At 33.1% G+C, this 12,495-nt stretch overlaps 2 protein-coding genes across 3 annotated transcripts in view; both read right to left on the bottom strand.

Annotated features, from left to right (window-relative positions):
- Positions 1 to 4,922, bottom strand: part of LOC148945342 (synaptotagmin-15-like) — a 245,133-nt gene extending 240,211 nt beyond the window's left edge. Inside the window, exon 1 of one of the 2 annotated variants that reach the window (XM_089099169.1) lies at positions 4,870 to 4,922. In XM_089099169.1, the coding sequence (XP_088955295.1) occupies positions 4,870 to 4,922 (53 nt within the window). Of the gene's footprint in view, positions 1 to 3,852; positions 3,944 to 4,869 lie in introns of those variants that run through there. The other variant, XM_089099170.1, reaches the window with a different exon arrangement.
- A 5,372-nt stretch (positions 4,923 to 10,294) lies between these two features.
- The window catches only part of LOC148945343 (protein spaetzle 3-like), a 98,498-nt gene continuing 96,297 nt past the window's right edge, over positions 10,295 to 12,495 (bottom strand). Inside the window, exon 5 of the mRNA XM_089099171.1 lies at positions 10,295 to 11,465. Within this exon, the coding sequence (XP_088955297.1) occupies positions 11,306 to 11,465 (160 nt within the window). The 3' untranslated portion in view covers positions 10,295 to 11,305. The remainder of the gene's footprint in view (positions 11,466 to 12,495) is intronic.

Raw genomic sequence — 12,495 nt, forward strand, 5'->3', positions numbered from 1 at the left:
TAGTATTGGTTATTGGTAATTATACATCCTTTTTCAGAGGAGTTTGTTTCTGGTAGGGGGGAGTAGGCGAGGGTCGGGGGCTATATGGAAGGAGCTTTCCACGAAGGAAGTTGTCACGGGGGCAGGGACATTGTTATGAAGCGGCCGCCTGATTTCCCAGCATTATTAAAGAAAAAGATCAGGAATTAAATAAAAAAAACAAGTTTTTCAACTGATCAACTGATTGTGATTAAGAGGTCATTTTTAAAGAACTGGAAAAAAAAAAATTGAACTATATTTTAAAGAGCAGGGTATTGACTAGGGGGCGGACCCCCTAATATACGTGTTAAAAATTTATGAATATAGAAGCTCGTTACGTAATTTAATTCTAAGTTACGTATATTTATTACTAATATAAATAATTTCTTAGACCACACTGCTTTTCCATTAACAACAAAAAAAAAATTTTTAAACACGAAAAACGGGTTTTAATTTTATAACAAGAATTTAAATAAAAAAAAATTAATTATGTACAAAAGCTCCTAATATTTCGGCCCGACATCCGGGAGCCTTTATCAACGGAAAAAAAAAATAAATAAATAAAGCAAAAAAAAAACAACTTAAATTACATTACAATAAAACATACTAAACACATAAAGAGAACAAAAAGCAAAAACGAAAGAAAAATATAAATAAATAAGAACAAAACTCACATATTAATTAAACACTTCCATGCACTGAATGTCTTTCAACTGGCCTCCTCTCAGTATATAAATCGAAATATATTAAATAAACACTTCCATGTACTGAATGTATATATTGATTCTACTCGCCTCCTCCCAGTATATAAATTGAAATATATTAATTAAACACTTCCATGCACTGAATGTCTTTCAACTGGCCTCCTCTCAGTATATAAATGGAAATATATTAAATAAACACTTCCATGTACTGAATGTCTATATTGATTCTACTCGTTCTCCTCCCAGTATATAAATTGAAATATATTAATTAAACACTTCCATGCACTGAATGTCTTTCAACTGGCCTCCTCTCAGTATATAAATGGAAATATATTAAATAAACACTTCCATGTACTGAATGTCTATATTGATTCTACTCGTCTCCACCCAGTATATAAATTGAAATATATTAATTAAACACTTCCATGCACTGAATGTCTTTCAACTGGCCTCCTCTCAGTATATAAATGGAAATATATTAAATAAACACTTCCATGTACTGAATGTCTATATTGATTCTACTGTCTCCTCCCAGTATATAAATTGTAATATATTAATTAAACACTTCCATGCACTGAATGTCTTTCAACTGGCCTCCTCTCAGTATATAAATGGAAATATATTAAATAAACACTTCCATGTACTGAATGTCTATATTGATTCTACTCGCCTACTCCCAGTATATAAATTCAAGAATTTATATACTGGGAGGAGGCGAGTAGAATCAATATAGACATTCAGTACATGGAAGTGTTTATTTAATATATTTCCATTTATATACTGAGAGGAGGCCAGTTGAAAGACATTCAGTGCATGGAAGTGTTTAATTAATATATTTCAATTTATATACTGGGAGGAGGCGAGTAGAATCATTATAGACATTCAGTACATGGAAGTGTTTATTTAATATATTTCCATTTATATACTGAGAGGAGGCCAGTTGAAAGACATTCAGTGCATGGAAGTGTTTAATTAATATTTTTCAATTTATATAATTGTAGGAGGCGAGTAGAATCAATATAGACATTCAGTACATGGAAGTGTTTATTTAATATATTTCCATTTATATACTGAGAGGAGGCCAGTTGAAAGACATTCAGTGCATGGAAGTGTTTAATTAATATATTTCAATTTATATACTGGGTGGAGACGAGTAGAATCAATATAGACATTCAGTACATGGAAGTGTTTATTTAATATATTTCAATTTATATACTGAGAGGAGGCCAGTTGAAAGACATTCAGTGCATGGAAGTGTTTAATTAATATATTTCAATTTATATACTGGGAGGAGGCAAGTAGAATCAATATAGACATTCAGTACATGGAAGTGTTTATTTAATATATTTCCATTTATATACTGAGAGGAGGCCAGTTGAAAGACATTCAGTGCATGGAAGTGTTTAATTAATATATTTCAATTTATATACTGGGAGGAGGCAAGTAGAATCAATATAGACATTCAGTACATGGAAGTGTTTATTTAATATATTTCCATTTATATACTGAGAGGAGGCCAGTTGAAAGACATTCAGTGCATGGAAGTGTTTAATTAATATGTGAGTTTTGTTCTTATTTATTTATATTTTTCTTTCGTTTTTGCTTTTTGTTCTCTTTATGTGTTTAGTATGTTTTATTGTAATGTAATTTAAGTTGTTTTTTTTTGCTTCATTTTTTTATTTTTTTTTTTCCGTTGAGAAAGGCTCCCGGATGTGGGGCCGAAATATTCGGAGCTTTTGTGCATAATTAATTGTTTTGTAGTTCACTGCTTGTTAGAAAATTAAAACCCGTTTTTCGTGTATAAAAAAAATTTTTTTGTTACTAATAAAAACGTTCGTAAATAAAATTAAACAAGTTTCGAGAAAGCCATTTAACCAAATATAATATGCAAATTTTGTTTTAATTATTCATGTACGGTGAGCCAAAATCAAAACCTGCATTAATTCAAAAACGTTCAAAAATTAAATAAAAAAAACAAGTTTTTTAACTGAAAGTAAGGAACGACGTTAAAACTTAAAACGAACAGAAATTATTCCGTATATGAAGGGGCTGTCCCCTCCTCGACGCCTCGCTCTTTACGTTAAAGTTTGACTTTCTCACAACTCTATTTTTTTTAACAATAAAAAAACTTTAGCGTAAAGAGCGAGGCGTTGAGGAGGGGACAGCCTCCTTCATATACGGACTAATTTCTGTTCGTTTTAAGTTTTAACGTCGTTCCTTACTTTCAGTTAAAAAAAACTTGTTTTTTTTTATTTAATTAAACACAGGACAGAACAGGCATCTAAAACTAACCGTCGATAATTTCTCTCGAAAACATTTGACAAACTTTCCTTTGCCGTCTGAAGCGCCCATATTTCTGAACCGTGCTTGACAACTGTCAGTGCCGTAGCTTCTAATATTCTAGTCTTGGTTCGCAGACTTATATTCCTATTCTTCAAAACTCTTTTCAACTAACTTTTTTCAACCAAAAGGCCCAAATTGAGGTCCTTCGCCCGTGTTACCTCCAAAATACTGTTTGTCCCAACTTTGCAAAAATAGACATTCTGCCTCTTTCAAGTCGCAGTCATTTGGGGTTGTTTAAGGAATCATTCTAAATGGAAGAATCGGCTGTAGGATTATCCTTAGTGATAATGCACTAATTACATACTTCATAAATGGTCTTTAGTCTTCAAGAAAGTTGGTGTAAGGGTTCCTAATTTTGTCGATTACAAAGCTGAGACAAATACTGCCCTTTAAGCGTTCATAAATAAGAATGCAATAAACAAATATTTCACACAGGGCCATATCAATAACTTTTTCGGGGGGGGGGGTACAAAAGAATTTTTTTCTGGGGGATTTTACATTAAGAAAACTTTAAAAAACACATCAAGAATTTATTTATATTCATTTTTTTTAACATTTTTGACGAGTCGGACAAACATTTCGTGGGGGGGGGGGGTCAAAATCCCTATCCCGCTGGATACGGCCTTGATTTCACATATGCTGTTAGACATCCACCAAAGTTGGTATCTTAGGATTTCTGAGGCTATTGATGAGAAATGTTGCTGTTAATGGATAATATTCAGTATATTAGTTCAAAATGGACTCTATAATTTTAATTTGGCACTACTTTTTATCAAATTTTTCTTACATTTAAATCCGTTCGATGTATCATACCGATACGTTCGATGTTCATTACATTTAAATCCGTTCGATAATTTCATACAAAAACAAAGCACAAAATTAAAGTTTGAAATGATATGTACAATAAGTACAACTACAAACTGAAACAGGTATGAATTACTCTGAACGCACAAACGGAAAGTATAATCCAATGAATGGTGATTCAATAACTTTAAGCGAGCAGGGACTACCTAAAAAAGTCAGGGCTTCAAGGTTGAATTCAGTGGAGGGGTTAGGGGATTTGAATCCCCCACGTAATGATTGTCCGGTTCACAAGAACGTGATAAAAATGTATAAGAACACGTTTTTGATCCCTTATTTAATGTTTTTCTTTGCAAACCCCCCCTCGAAAAATTGCACCCCCCCCCCGAACAGAAATCCTGGATGTGGCCCTGCTGGAGCTGCATAATAAATTAAAATATTTATTTAGCCAATTGGCTTTTCTGTACATTTGTAACTGGAACAGAATGAACATAAAATGAACAATAGTGAAGAAAATAAGTGACTCTTTAAAATAGTAAAACTAAATTAAATGCCATATTTTCTATTTCGAGAAATTTTGTTTTCATCGAAATTTAATTAGTATTTCGTTTTCCTTTGACTAAACTCGTTTTCATTAAGGCCGTGGTGGCACTTTAGCATCAAGGTTGGTTTTAAAGGAGCAATGACCCTACTGTTAGTAGTGATAACTTATATTCGATTTGATTTTTCTTTCATTCTGCATTTTATAGCTTGACAGATTGGTCTAAACATTACCTACAAGCTTACTTGTCGCGCTTTACCGCTGGATCAGAAGAAAGAAAATTCAAGGAAAATTAGCCCCCAGAAATTTCTCCTGCAGACAATTCCCCCCTCCAAAAACAAATTCCTCCGCGGAAAATTCCCTGCAAAACCCTCCCCACCTTAATCACTGTTCTAGGCCTAAGTGCTTTTGTATTTCAAAAATTAGGATAAATAATAGTTCTTAAATTTAAATGCACCTTACCCAAGTGGCAATATCAGCCGCTCTTGGAATTTCTTTGAATTGAAAGCAGACATGCCAAATCAAGAAACAAAGTATGACTGATCTCTTATGACTTTATTGCTTTTACCTGACAATAGAAATCTGTATTTGCAACCTGTTGCGCACATGTTCCATTCAAGGACTTTCCCAACAGGGAGAAAAAACCTTTCTTTCCTTTTTCTTGTCTTTAGGATAAGCAGGACTCAAATAAGGTTTGGTCAAGAACTACAAGCAATCGTGAGCAAACATCTGCCTTAGAAACAAAACATGTCAGAAAAAAGAAAATCAAGACTTTTAAAAAGAGAGCCTAAAAACGTTTAGTTTCAATGCGTCTGCAAACATGAAGAATTCCGCCTATTATATTTGTATCTAACTGTCAGTATTTCATATTTGTATTCTTATGACCAGTTACCGTTATTTATGCCTTTCAAATTAAAGTTGGTTTTTCGGTAGGCTACTCGTGTTGGGCCCCTATGGGGTAGTTCAAGTCACTAGGAAACAATTTCGCGTTGCTGTACTACATCTATTCCCTTTATTAAAAGAAATATTAATATAGTCACAAGAATTAAAAATTTAATTTTGCTATAAAGTATCTATGGTTGTTACTACCAAGGAAAAAATCAGGAAAACTATTTCCAAAGCCCCACCCCATGGAACCAAATTTGAAGTGTTTTAAATCTGAAAAGTTTTTTAATAGATACAGGTTTCAAGGGTTACATAGAGTTCCTTATATACGGAGAATAGTTTCGTGCCTTTCTTATTATTCATTTGATTCTTAGAGCACCGGTATTAGCCATCTGTTATCCAACAGTCGGCTCCCAAAAAAGCAAACTACTATCCCAGTTTCAGATTCATGGTACTGAAGACCCAATTTAGGTCTGGGTCTTGAAGACACGATTTTAGTGATAGCCAATGACAATATCTTACCTAGGCTCGCTTCGACGAAAATATTATTATGAATAGGATTTAGGACTTCATACAACTAAACTAAATATCTAAATACATCTTGTTAATTGGAGCACATCCCCTTATACGAAGGGGATATACCATCCATGATTTCCCTAGTCCTTGCCTTAACTATTCATAAAAACAAATACATTTTTCACCAAATTCCTAAGAAATTGAACAAAATGGTCAGACGCACCTCATGGGTGCCGGCAAAGGGGCAAGGAGGGCTTTGCCCCTGGAAATTTGGGACTACAAAGTAATTATAAGGAAACCAAAGGGAAAAGGGTAGAATAGGGAGACACCATGGGAAAAATGAGTGTTGCCCCATTGTTGGCTGCCTGCCAAAAGATTTTGACCCTCAATAAGGGAAATATAAATTTTTATTTGTGACTGAGTGACCCCTAGCAAATTCTCCACAAAAATTTTTCGATATAACTTGGTTGGCGCAAAAAAAAAAAAAAAAAAAAAAAAAAAAATCTTCATAGTATTGAATTGTAAGTAAATAGCAATCCTTGTCAATAACGAAAGTATGAGAGCCTAACTATTGATAACATTCAATCAAAGAATTAGCTTTTTTATGGTGATCCTAAATATGTTTTTCTTTATTAGTAATTAGTGCAGTTATTAGAACACAAGAAAGTGTGTATATGTGAAGACACTAGAATCAGAAATGTTTCCCCTTAACAGAAGGATGGGAATTTCTATATTTCCCCCCTGAACGGATACGTTTTTGTGTTTAATTATCTTTTTTTTTTTCAGGAGTGATTGTATTTATCGAGTTGTAACTTTGAAAAAGATTTAATTTTTTACTGTTATGAAGGCTTTTGGTATTCAAAATTAAATTAAAAATATTGAATTAAAAAGTTTTATTTGATATTCTTATATCTTTGTTTTAATATTTTACCTTGAACAAACTACTTTGATAATGCGTTACTTTTTATAACCACTGAGTCTAAAGGTATCAAATATTTTGGTGTTTGATAACCAAGTTCAAAAGTGTCGATATTGTTAAAAAAAAATATCCGTCCACACTTCAGCATTGCTCAACAGAACTGAATGCTGGGAGTTTATATCTTAGTTTCTGCAAGTAGGCTAGGCCTATTGTTTTGTGTATTTTTCGTGCTATAGTTTTACTTTAATTGACATATTTTTTCCATTGCCTTTAGAAAATTTTTTGTCTCTAAGCTTCATTAAATAAAGAAAAAAAGTTATTTTCCAACTAAAAGTATGGAGCAACATTAAAACTTAAAATGAACAGAAATTATTACGTATATGAGGGTGGTTTCCCCCTCCTAAACACCTGGATCTTCACGCTACCGTTTTTCGGCACTTTAAAAAAGGTTACTTGTTGTTCTAATTAAACGACCCTTGCGTTTCAGGAGTTGTTTAACCCTTAAATTCTTCACGCGTAAAATTGAATCGGTAAAGAGAAAGCAAGACATATAAACAAAATTCGTATATGGATTCTGGCAAATTCACCCAGTGTAAAATTTGCCCTGAAAATTTCCCCCCCTGGAAACTACCCTCTCCATGGAAAATTCTCCCAGTAGAAAATTCACCCTCCCCTCCCCACCCAAAAAACATATGCATACTTCCCAATAACAAATGAAACAATGGACAAATTTTATAACTTAGAAACCTTTCCCTAGGGGCTGTAAGGGGTCGTTTTATCTCCAAAGACATAGCTATTGGGCCTTTAAACTATGCTGAACAAAAATGCTATCTCAAAATTTCGATCGGACGATTTTGGGAAAAAGTGGCGCGGGAGGGGGCCAGGCTGCACTCTATTTTTTTGGTCACTTAAAAATGGCACTAGAACTTTTGATTTCCATTAGAATGAGCTCCCTCCCGACATTCTAGGCCCACTGGGCCGAAAAGATCACCCCTGAAAAAAACACACATCCGTGGTTTTCTTCTGGCAAAAATTACAAAATTCCACTTTTTTGTAGACATAAGCTTGAAACCGCTATAATAGGGTTCTTTGATACGCTGAATCTGATGGTGTGATTTTCATTACAGTTCCATGACTTCATAGGGGTCTTTCCCCCTTTTTTAGAAAATTTCTTCATGCTCGTAGTTTTTGATGGGTAAGACTAAACTTAATGAACCTTATATATTTGGAATCAGCATAATGATCTAAATCTTTTGGTATATCTATTGGTATCAAAATTCGGTTTTTTAGACCTTTGGTTACTATTGAGGCGGGTCACTTCTTACGTACAAGTCGTTACCACGAACTGTTTGATTACCCATCAAAATCCAAACAGAGATCATTGAAATATTGATAGTTTTTTCTGCGTTACCAAAAGTATTGTATTCATAAAACTTTACATTTTCATGAAATGTAATTAAGCAAATTGAAAAGGTTTTTCAACTAAGTAAGGAGAAAGTTTAAAACTTAAAACAATTATAAATTACTACTGTATATAAGGGGGACTGCCCCCTTCTCAACACCTTGCTCATTAAACAAAAGTTTTTTAGTGTTTTGAAATTTTTGTTTCCAATTACACATTTTCTTAAAAAAAATGGAAAAAATCCAAACTTCACAGTAAAGAGTAAGGAGCTAAGGAGGAGACACCCCCTTCATACAAAGAATAATCTGTTCAAATAGGTTTCAAATCTGTTCCTTGCTTTCAGTTAAAAAGCTCTTTTCTTATTTAATTAATTAAAAAACTTTTTCCACAAAATATGTTTTTCAAAAAAAAAGTAGAGAACTCCATTAAACCAAAAATGAACAAAAATAGAATCAAATAATCTACCAAGCGTACAACTACCACAAATCAGCATTAATATATAAATGAAATCCAAAAGGAACAGAAATTTAAATAGATAACAGAGGCAAACTCAAAACGAGCAGAAATTAATAAGAGTAGGCTCTAAACCCAATGCTTTCTAAAAACCAGAATATAATTTGCACTTTGCTAAAAAAATTCAAATGAATTTACTGAAATAAATTTTCATTGTCAGTTTAATATACATATGCTGATATTTATTCCTTAAAATCTTAACTAATTTTTGATTTCTTAAAGTTATAATCAAATTTTTGATTATCCAGGGCCAAACAAAAATAGGACGTCCCCGAATGAGGTGGTAGGAGGTCGTAAGCAAGAATTTAAGGGATATTGGAACTTCTTGGGATGGGGTAAAGAGGGAGGCATCGAATAGATTGGAATGAAGGATGATCGTAAGTAGCGGTGTTGGCCTCAGGCACCTTGGTCCTGCAATGAGTTGTTGGTAGTAGTGGTAGTAATAACATATTCCTTACAAAATTGATAGCTAGCACAAGTGCCCAACATAGTTTTGATTGTGTTGAGCTCATTTTGAGTATAGTCGTTATCTGAAGCGAGAGAACAGGCTTAAAATGTAATGTAGGACTTTCAGGAAGGAGTTCATTTACACCTCGTCCAGCTACACTACTGATGTGAGAACCGTCTTAATAGATTTTAAAAATGGATAGTGGGAATTTTTAACTGTATTTTTCTTTATTTGTAAGCTTAGCCGTCAAAATTATATTGACAAAGTAAACTGATATATTGCAATTCCTTGGTTTTAGTTAAGATTAATTTGATGTAATTGACAGATTTAATTCTATTTTAGTGTGTCTTAAAAGATGTTTCAAGACACAGGTTCTGTCTTGTAGCAAAATAAGTAGCTTCTTCACAGATAGATATATTTAGAATTTGCAGATTGCTGATTAAAGATATTATCATAGTCAGGTCAGGATATAATTTTAGAAGGTTCAAGCTGATTTTGTACAGTGTATCCGACTACAAAAAAGATATTTTCTGTATCCAACATGTCCTAAGAAGATATTTTTCTATCTTGTTGATTCAAAACTGTCTATTGGGTCCTCTCCCTCGATTGTGGTAATTATTGAGTTAAATATAACTAAGAATCTGATAGTTAGGTAATTGTCCTACAGTGATTTTTTTACGTCCTTTTCCTGGCTGCCACTTCGTAATGGCACGTTAGAGGGGTTGAAATCACACCCAAAAATTTTAGAACTAGGTTTTGTGTATCCAAAGGTAGAAACAAAGATAATTCTGGTGAAAGAATTTTTCGTAGCCAGCAGTTGAACAATTTTTGTTCGTAAAGTGCTTCTGAGGTTTTCCTGAGTAGTGTCAGTAGCGTCAGTTCTGAGTACAAGATCTCATTTTGGAGGTGGGGAGAATATTTTGGAGAGGGAAAAACTTTAAAAAACACGGAAGACTGGGGAGAATGTTGCGTATATATCGAATTTTGATGTACATATATCTATAAATTCCTCCTTTCATTGATGTGTCCTTTGAATAGTTGGGCCTCCCTTTATATAGATTATAAATTATTGGAGGCAAAAAGTGGCATCAAGTGGTTCAAATGATGTATAGTAGGCCTATGTTTTCAGTTTGATTTTAGATCCTCCAATCCAAGTCGTTTGCATCGTTTATCTCACAAAAATTACCACAAAAACGAATTATGGAAAAGAATTTTATTTTATGAAACAATCATTTAAAACACACCAAAAGTAAGATACCTATGCTTACTCTACCACACATCAAACTCTTTTCAAGTATACCAACCCAATGCTTTTTAAAATAAACCTTACAAAAAATTACAAAAGTAAAACGATAAGATTTTCACAATTTTAACAACATTTCAGCGTATACAGCTGAAAGTAAACGTAAAATCTGGTAAACAAAATCAATAAACTGCTAAAAAAAGTATGGCAAATATTTGTGTATCGTCAGAAATATAATAAACAAAATGTAGGCCTAACCATGCACCCAAACTTTTTGGAGTTTCTAGCATTTGAATACGGTACATGAAACTTTAAAAAAGTACTAAGAAATCTGCCAAAATTGATCCTTCAATACAACCTCATGAGAATTTTATTTCATGAGAATCCAAAGTCCATGTCCTTATGTCTTTTGGAAACAGTCGCATTAGTTGATATAATAAACCACCCTTATTAAGAACCATGAAAGAATATTTACAAAATGATTTGAAAATTTTATTGTAAATTTCGTTGAGAATACAATTAATTTAGATGAGCTGGAAACTTCCTATTGATAAATCTTTTTCTTGTCTTTTGAGGATTCCTTGTTTAGAAAATATTAAATATTAAATGTTGTTTGTTTTGCATTTCTCTCCTTATTTTGAACTAAGTTGATAGAAATAAGTGAAAAATGTTTATACCAACTGAGGGCTGAACTTTTCTTAAACAGCCACTATTTCTAATATTCGCATTGTCGAACAAGTATTTACATCACCAATATTCCACAAACACAAACTTTTTTCCACATTCACCCAAACCTGATGATTTAAAACACATCGTTGAAAACTGTAACAGTTATGATATTATGTAAATTTACGTAAGTATACCAGTTATGTAATCAATCCATATCTAAGACGTCAACACTGGCAAGATATTTTTCACTAGAACAGCTTTTTCTCAAGTTCTGAACACTTGCACAACTTAGGCTTCTAGTCCTTAAGGTCCAGAACACCTACAAACACAACACGAGGGGAAAAGAAACCAGTCCATAAAAATTCCTTTGCAGTCGTTGTCTGGATCATAGGCTAGAAGTCTGTGCCACTTGTATTTCTGCTCGCAGGTACATTCCCCACCGCACCTTTTTGTGGCTGCCTTCCTGTAAGAAGAAAAAAACATTTGTTCACATACGTGTTCAGTGGTGTCGATTCACAAAAATGTAGCGGGGCCAAGGATTCTTTTAAATATTTTTTAATAAAGATAAAAAAGAACAAAATATATTTACCCAAAACAGGGGGTAACCATAGATCTAGATTCTCTTAATTTGCATCTTCTGCACCAACTACGATTTGCTAAGTTTCAGCTACCACTGCAACAACGATTAAAATTACTTCTAAAAATTATTTTTTTTAATTGCAAAAGGCACTATAGGCCTATATAGCAATTCCTTTTAACAATAAATGCGAAACGTAATTATTGTTCAGTATTTTATTTACATCTAGAAATTACAAACTGGACGTAACTCGTCAACTATCTCTAACTTAAATCTGGTCAAATAATCCTCTACATTGTCTTTTTCTAACTTCGGTCCTAAAATATAGGCCAAAGTTTTTAGCCCAATTTTAGACAAAAAAAAATCTCCTTGGTAATTTTATAGACTTTTTTTTAGTCAGTTACTTCATACATGGTCTTTAAAATCAAAGGTTCAAACGAGTTGGATTAGTTGTTAATAAATAAAGTTAATGAACCCTTCTCTCTCCCTCTCCCTCCCTCTCTGAGTCTTTCTCTCCTTCTTATACATTCTCTCTATCCCCCTCCTTTCCTTACTCTCTCTCTCTGCCTCTCTTTTTCTTTCTTTATTCCCCCTTCTCTCTTTTTCTCTCTCCTTTTCTTCCTCTCAATCTTTTACTTTGTTTAGCATTCCAGTCCGAACCTCAACATTAATATTTGGTGCTAGCATCAAGTCTTTTCCACTATTTTATTTAGAACTAAGTATTTGAAATATATTTACCATTATTAAATTTACTTTTGAAAAGATTTTTTCAACATGAATCGGCTAACTTCAGGACTCCGAAAAGCCAAGATGAACTATAACAGATTCTATTACTTCTTCTGAATACCAAGAAGAAAAGATTTTCAAACTATATTAAAAAAGAAACAATAGTACATCCTTTCTTACGGCAGACTTC

Source organism: Artemia sp. Qi Xiang Cuo, chromosome 13, assembly GCF_049724085.1.
Source record: "Artemia sp. Qi Xiang Cuo chromosome 13, ASM4972408v1, whole genome shotgun sequence".
Taxonomy (NCBI): Eukaryota; Metazoa; Arthropoda; class Branchiopoda; order Anostraca; family Artemiidae; genus Artemia; species Artemia sp. Qi Xiang Cuo.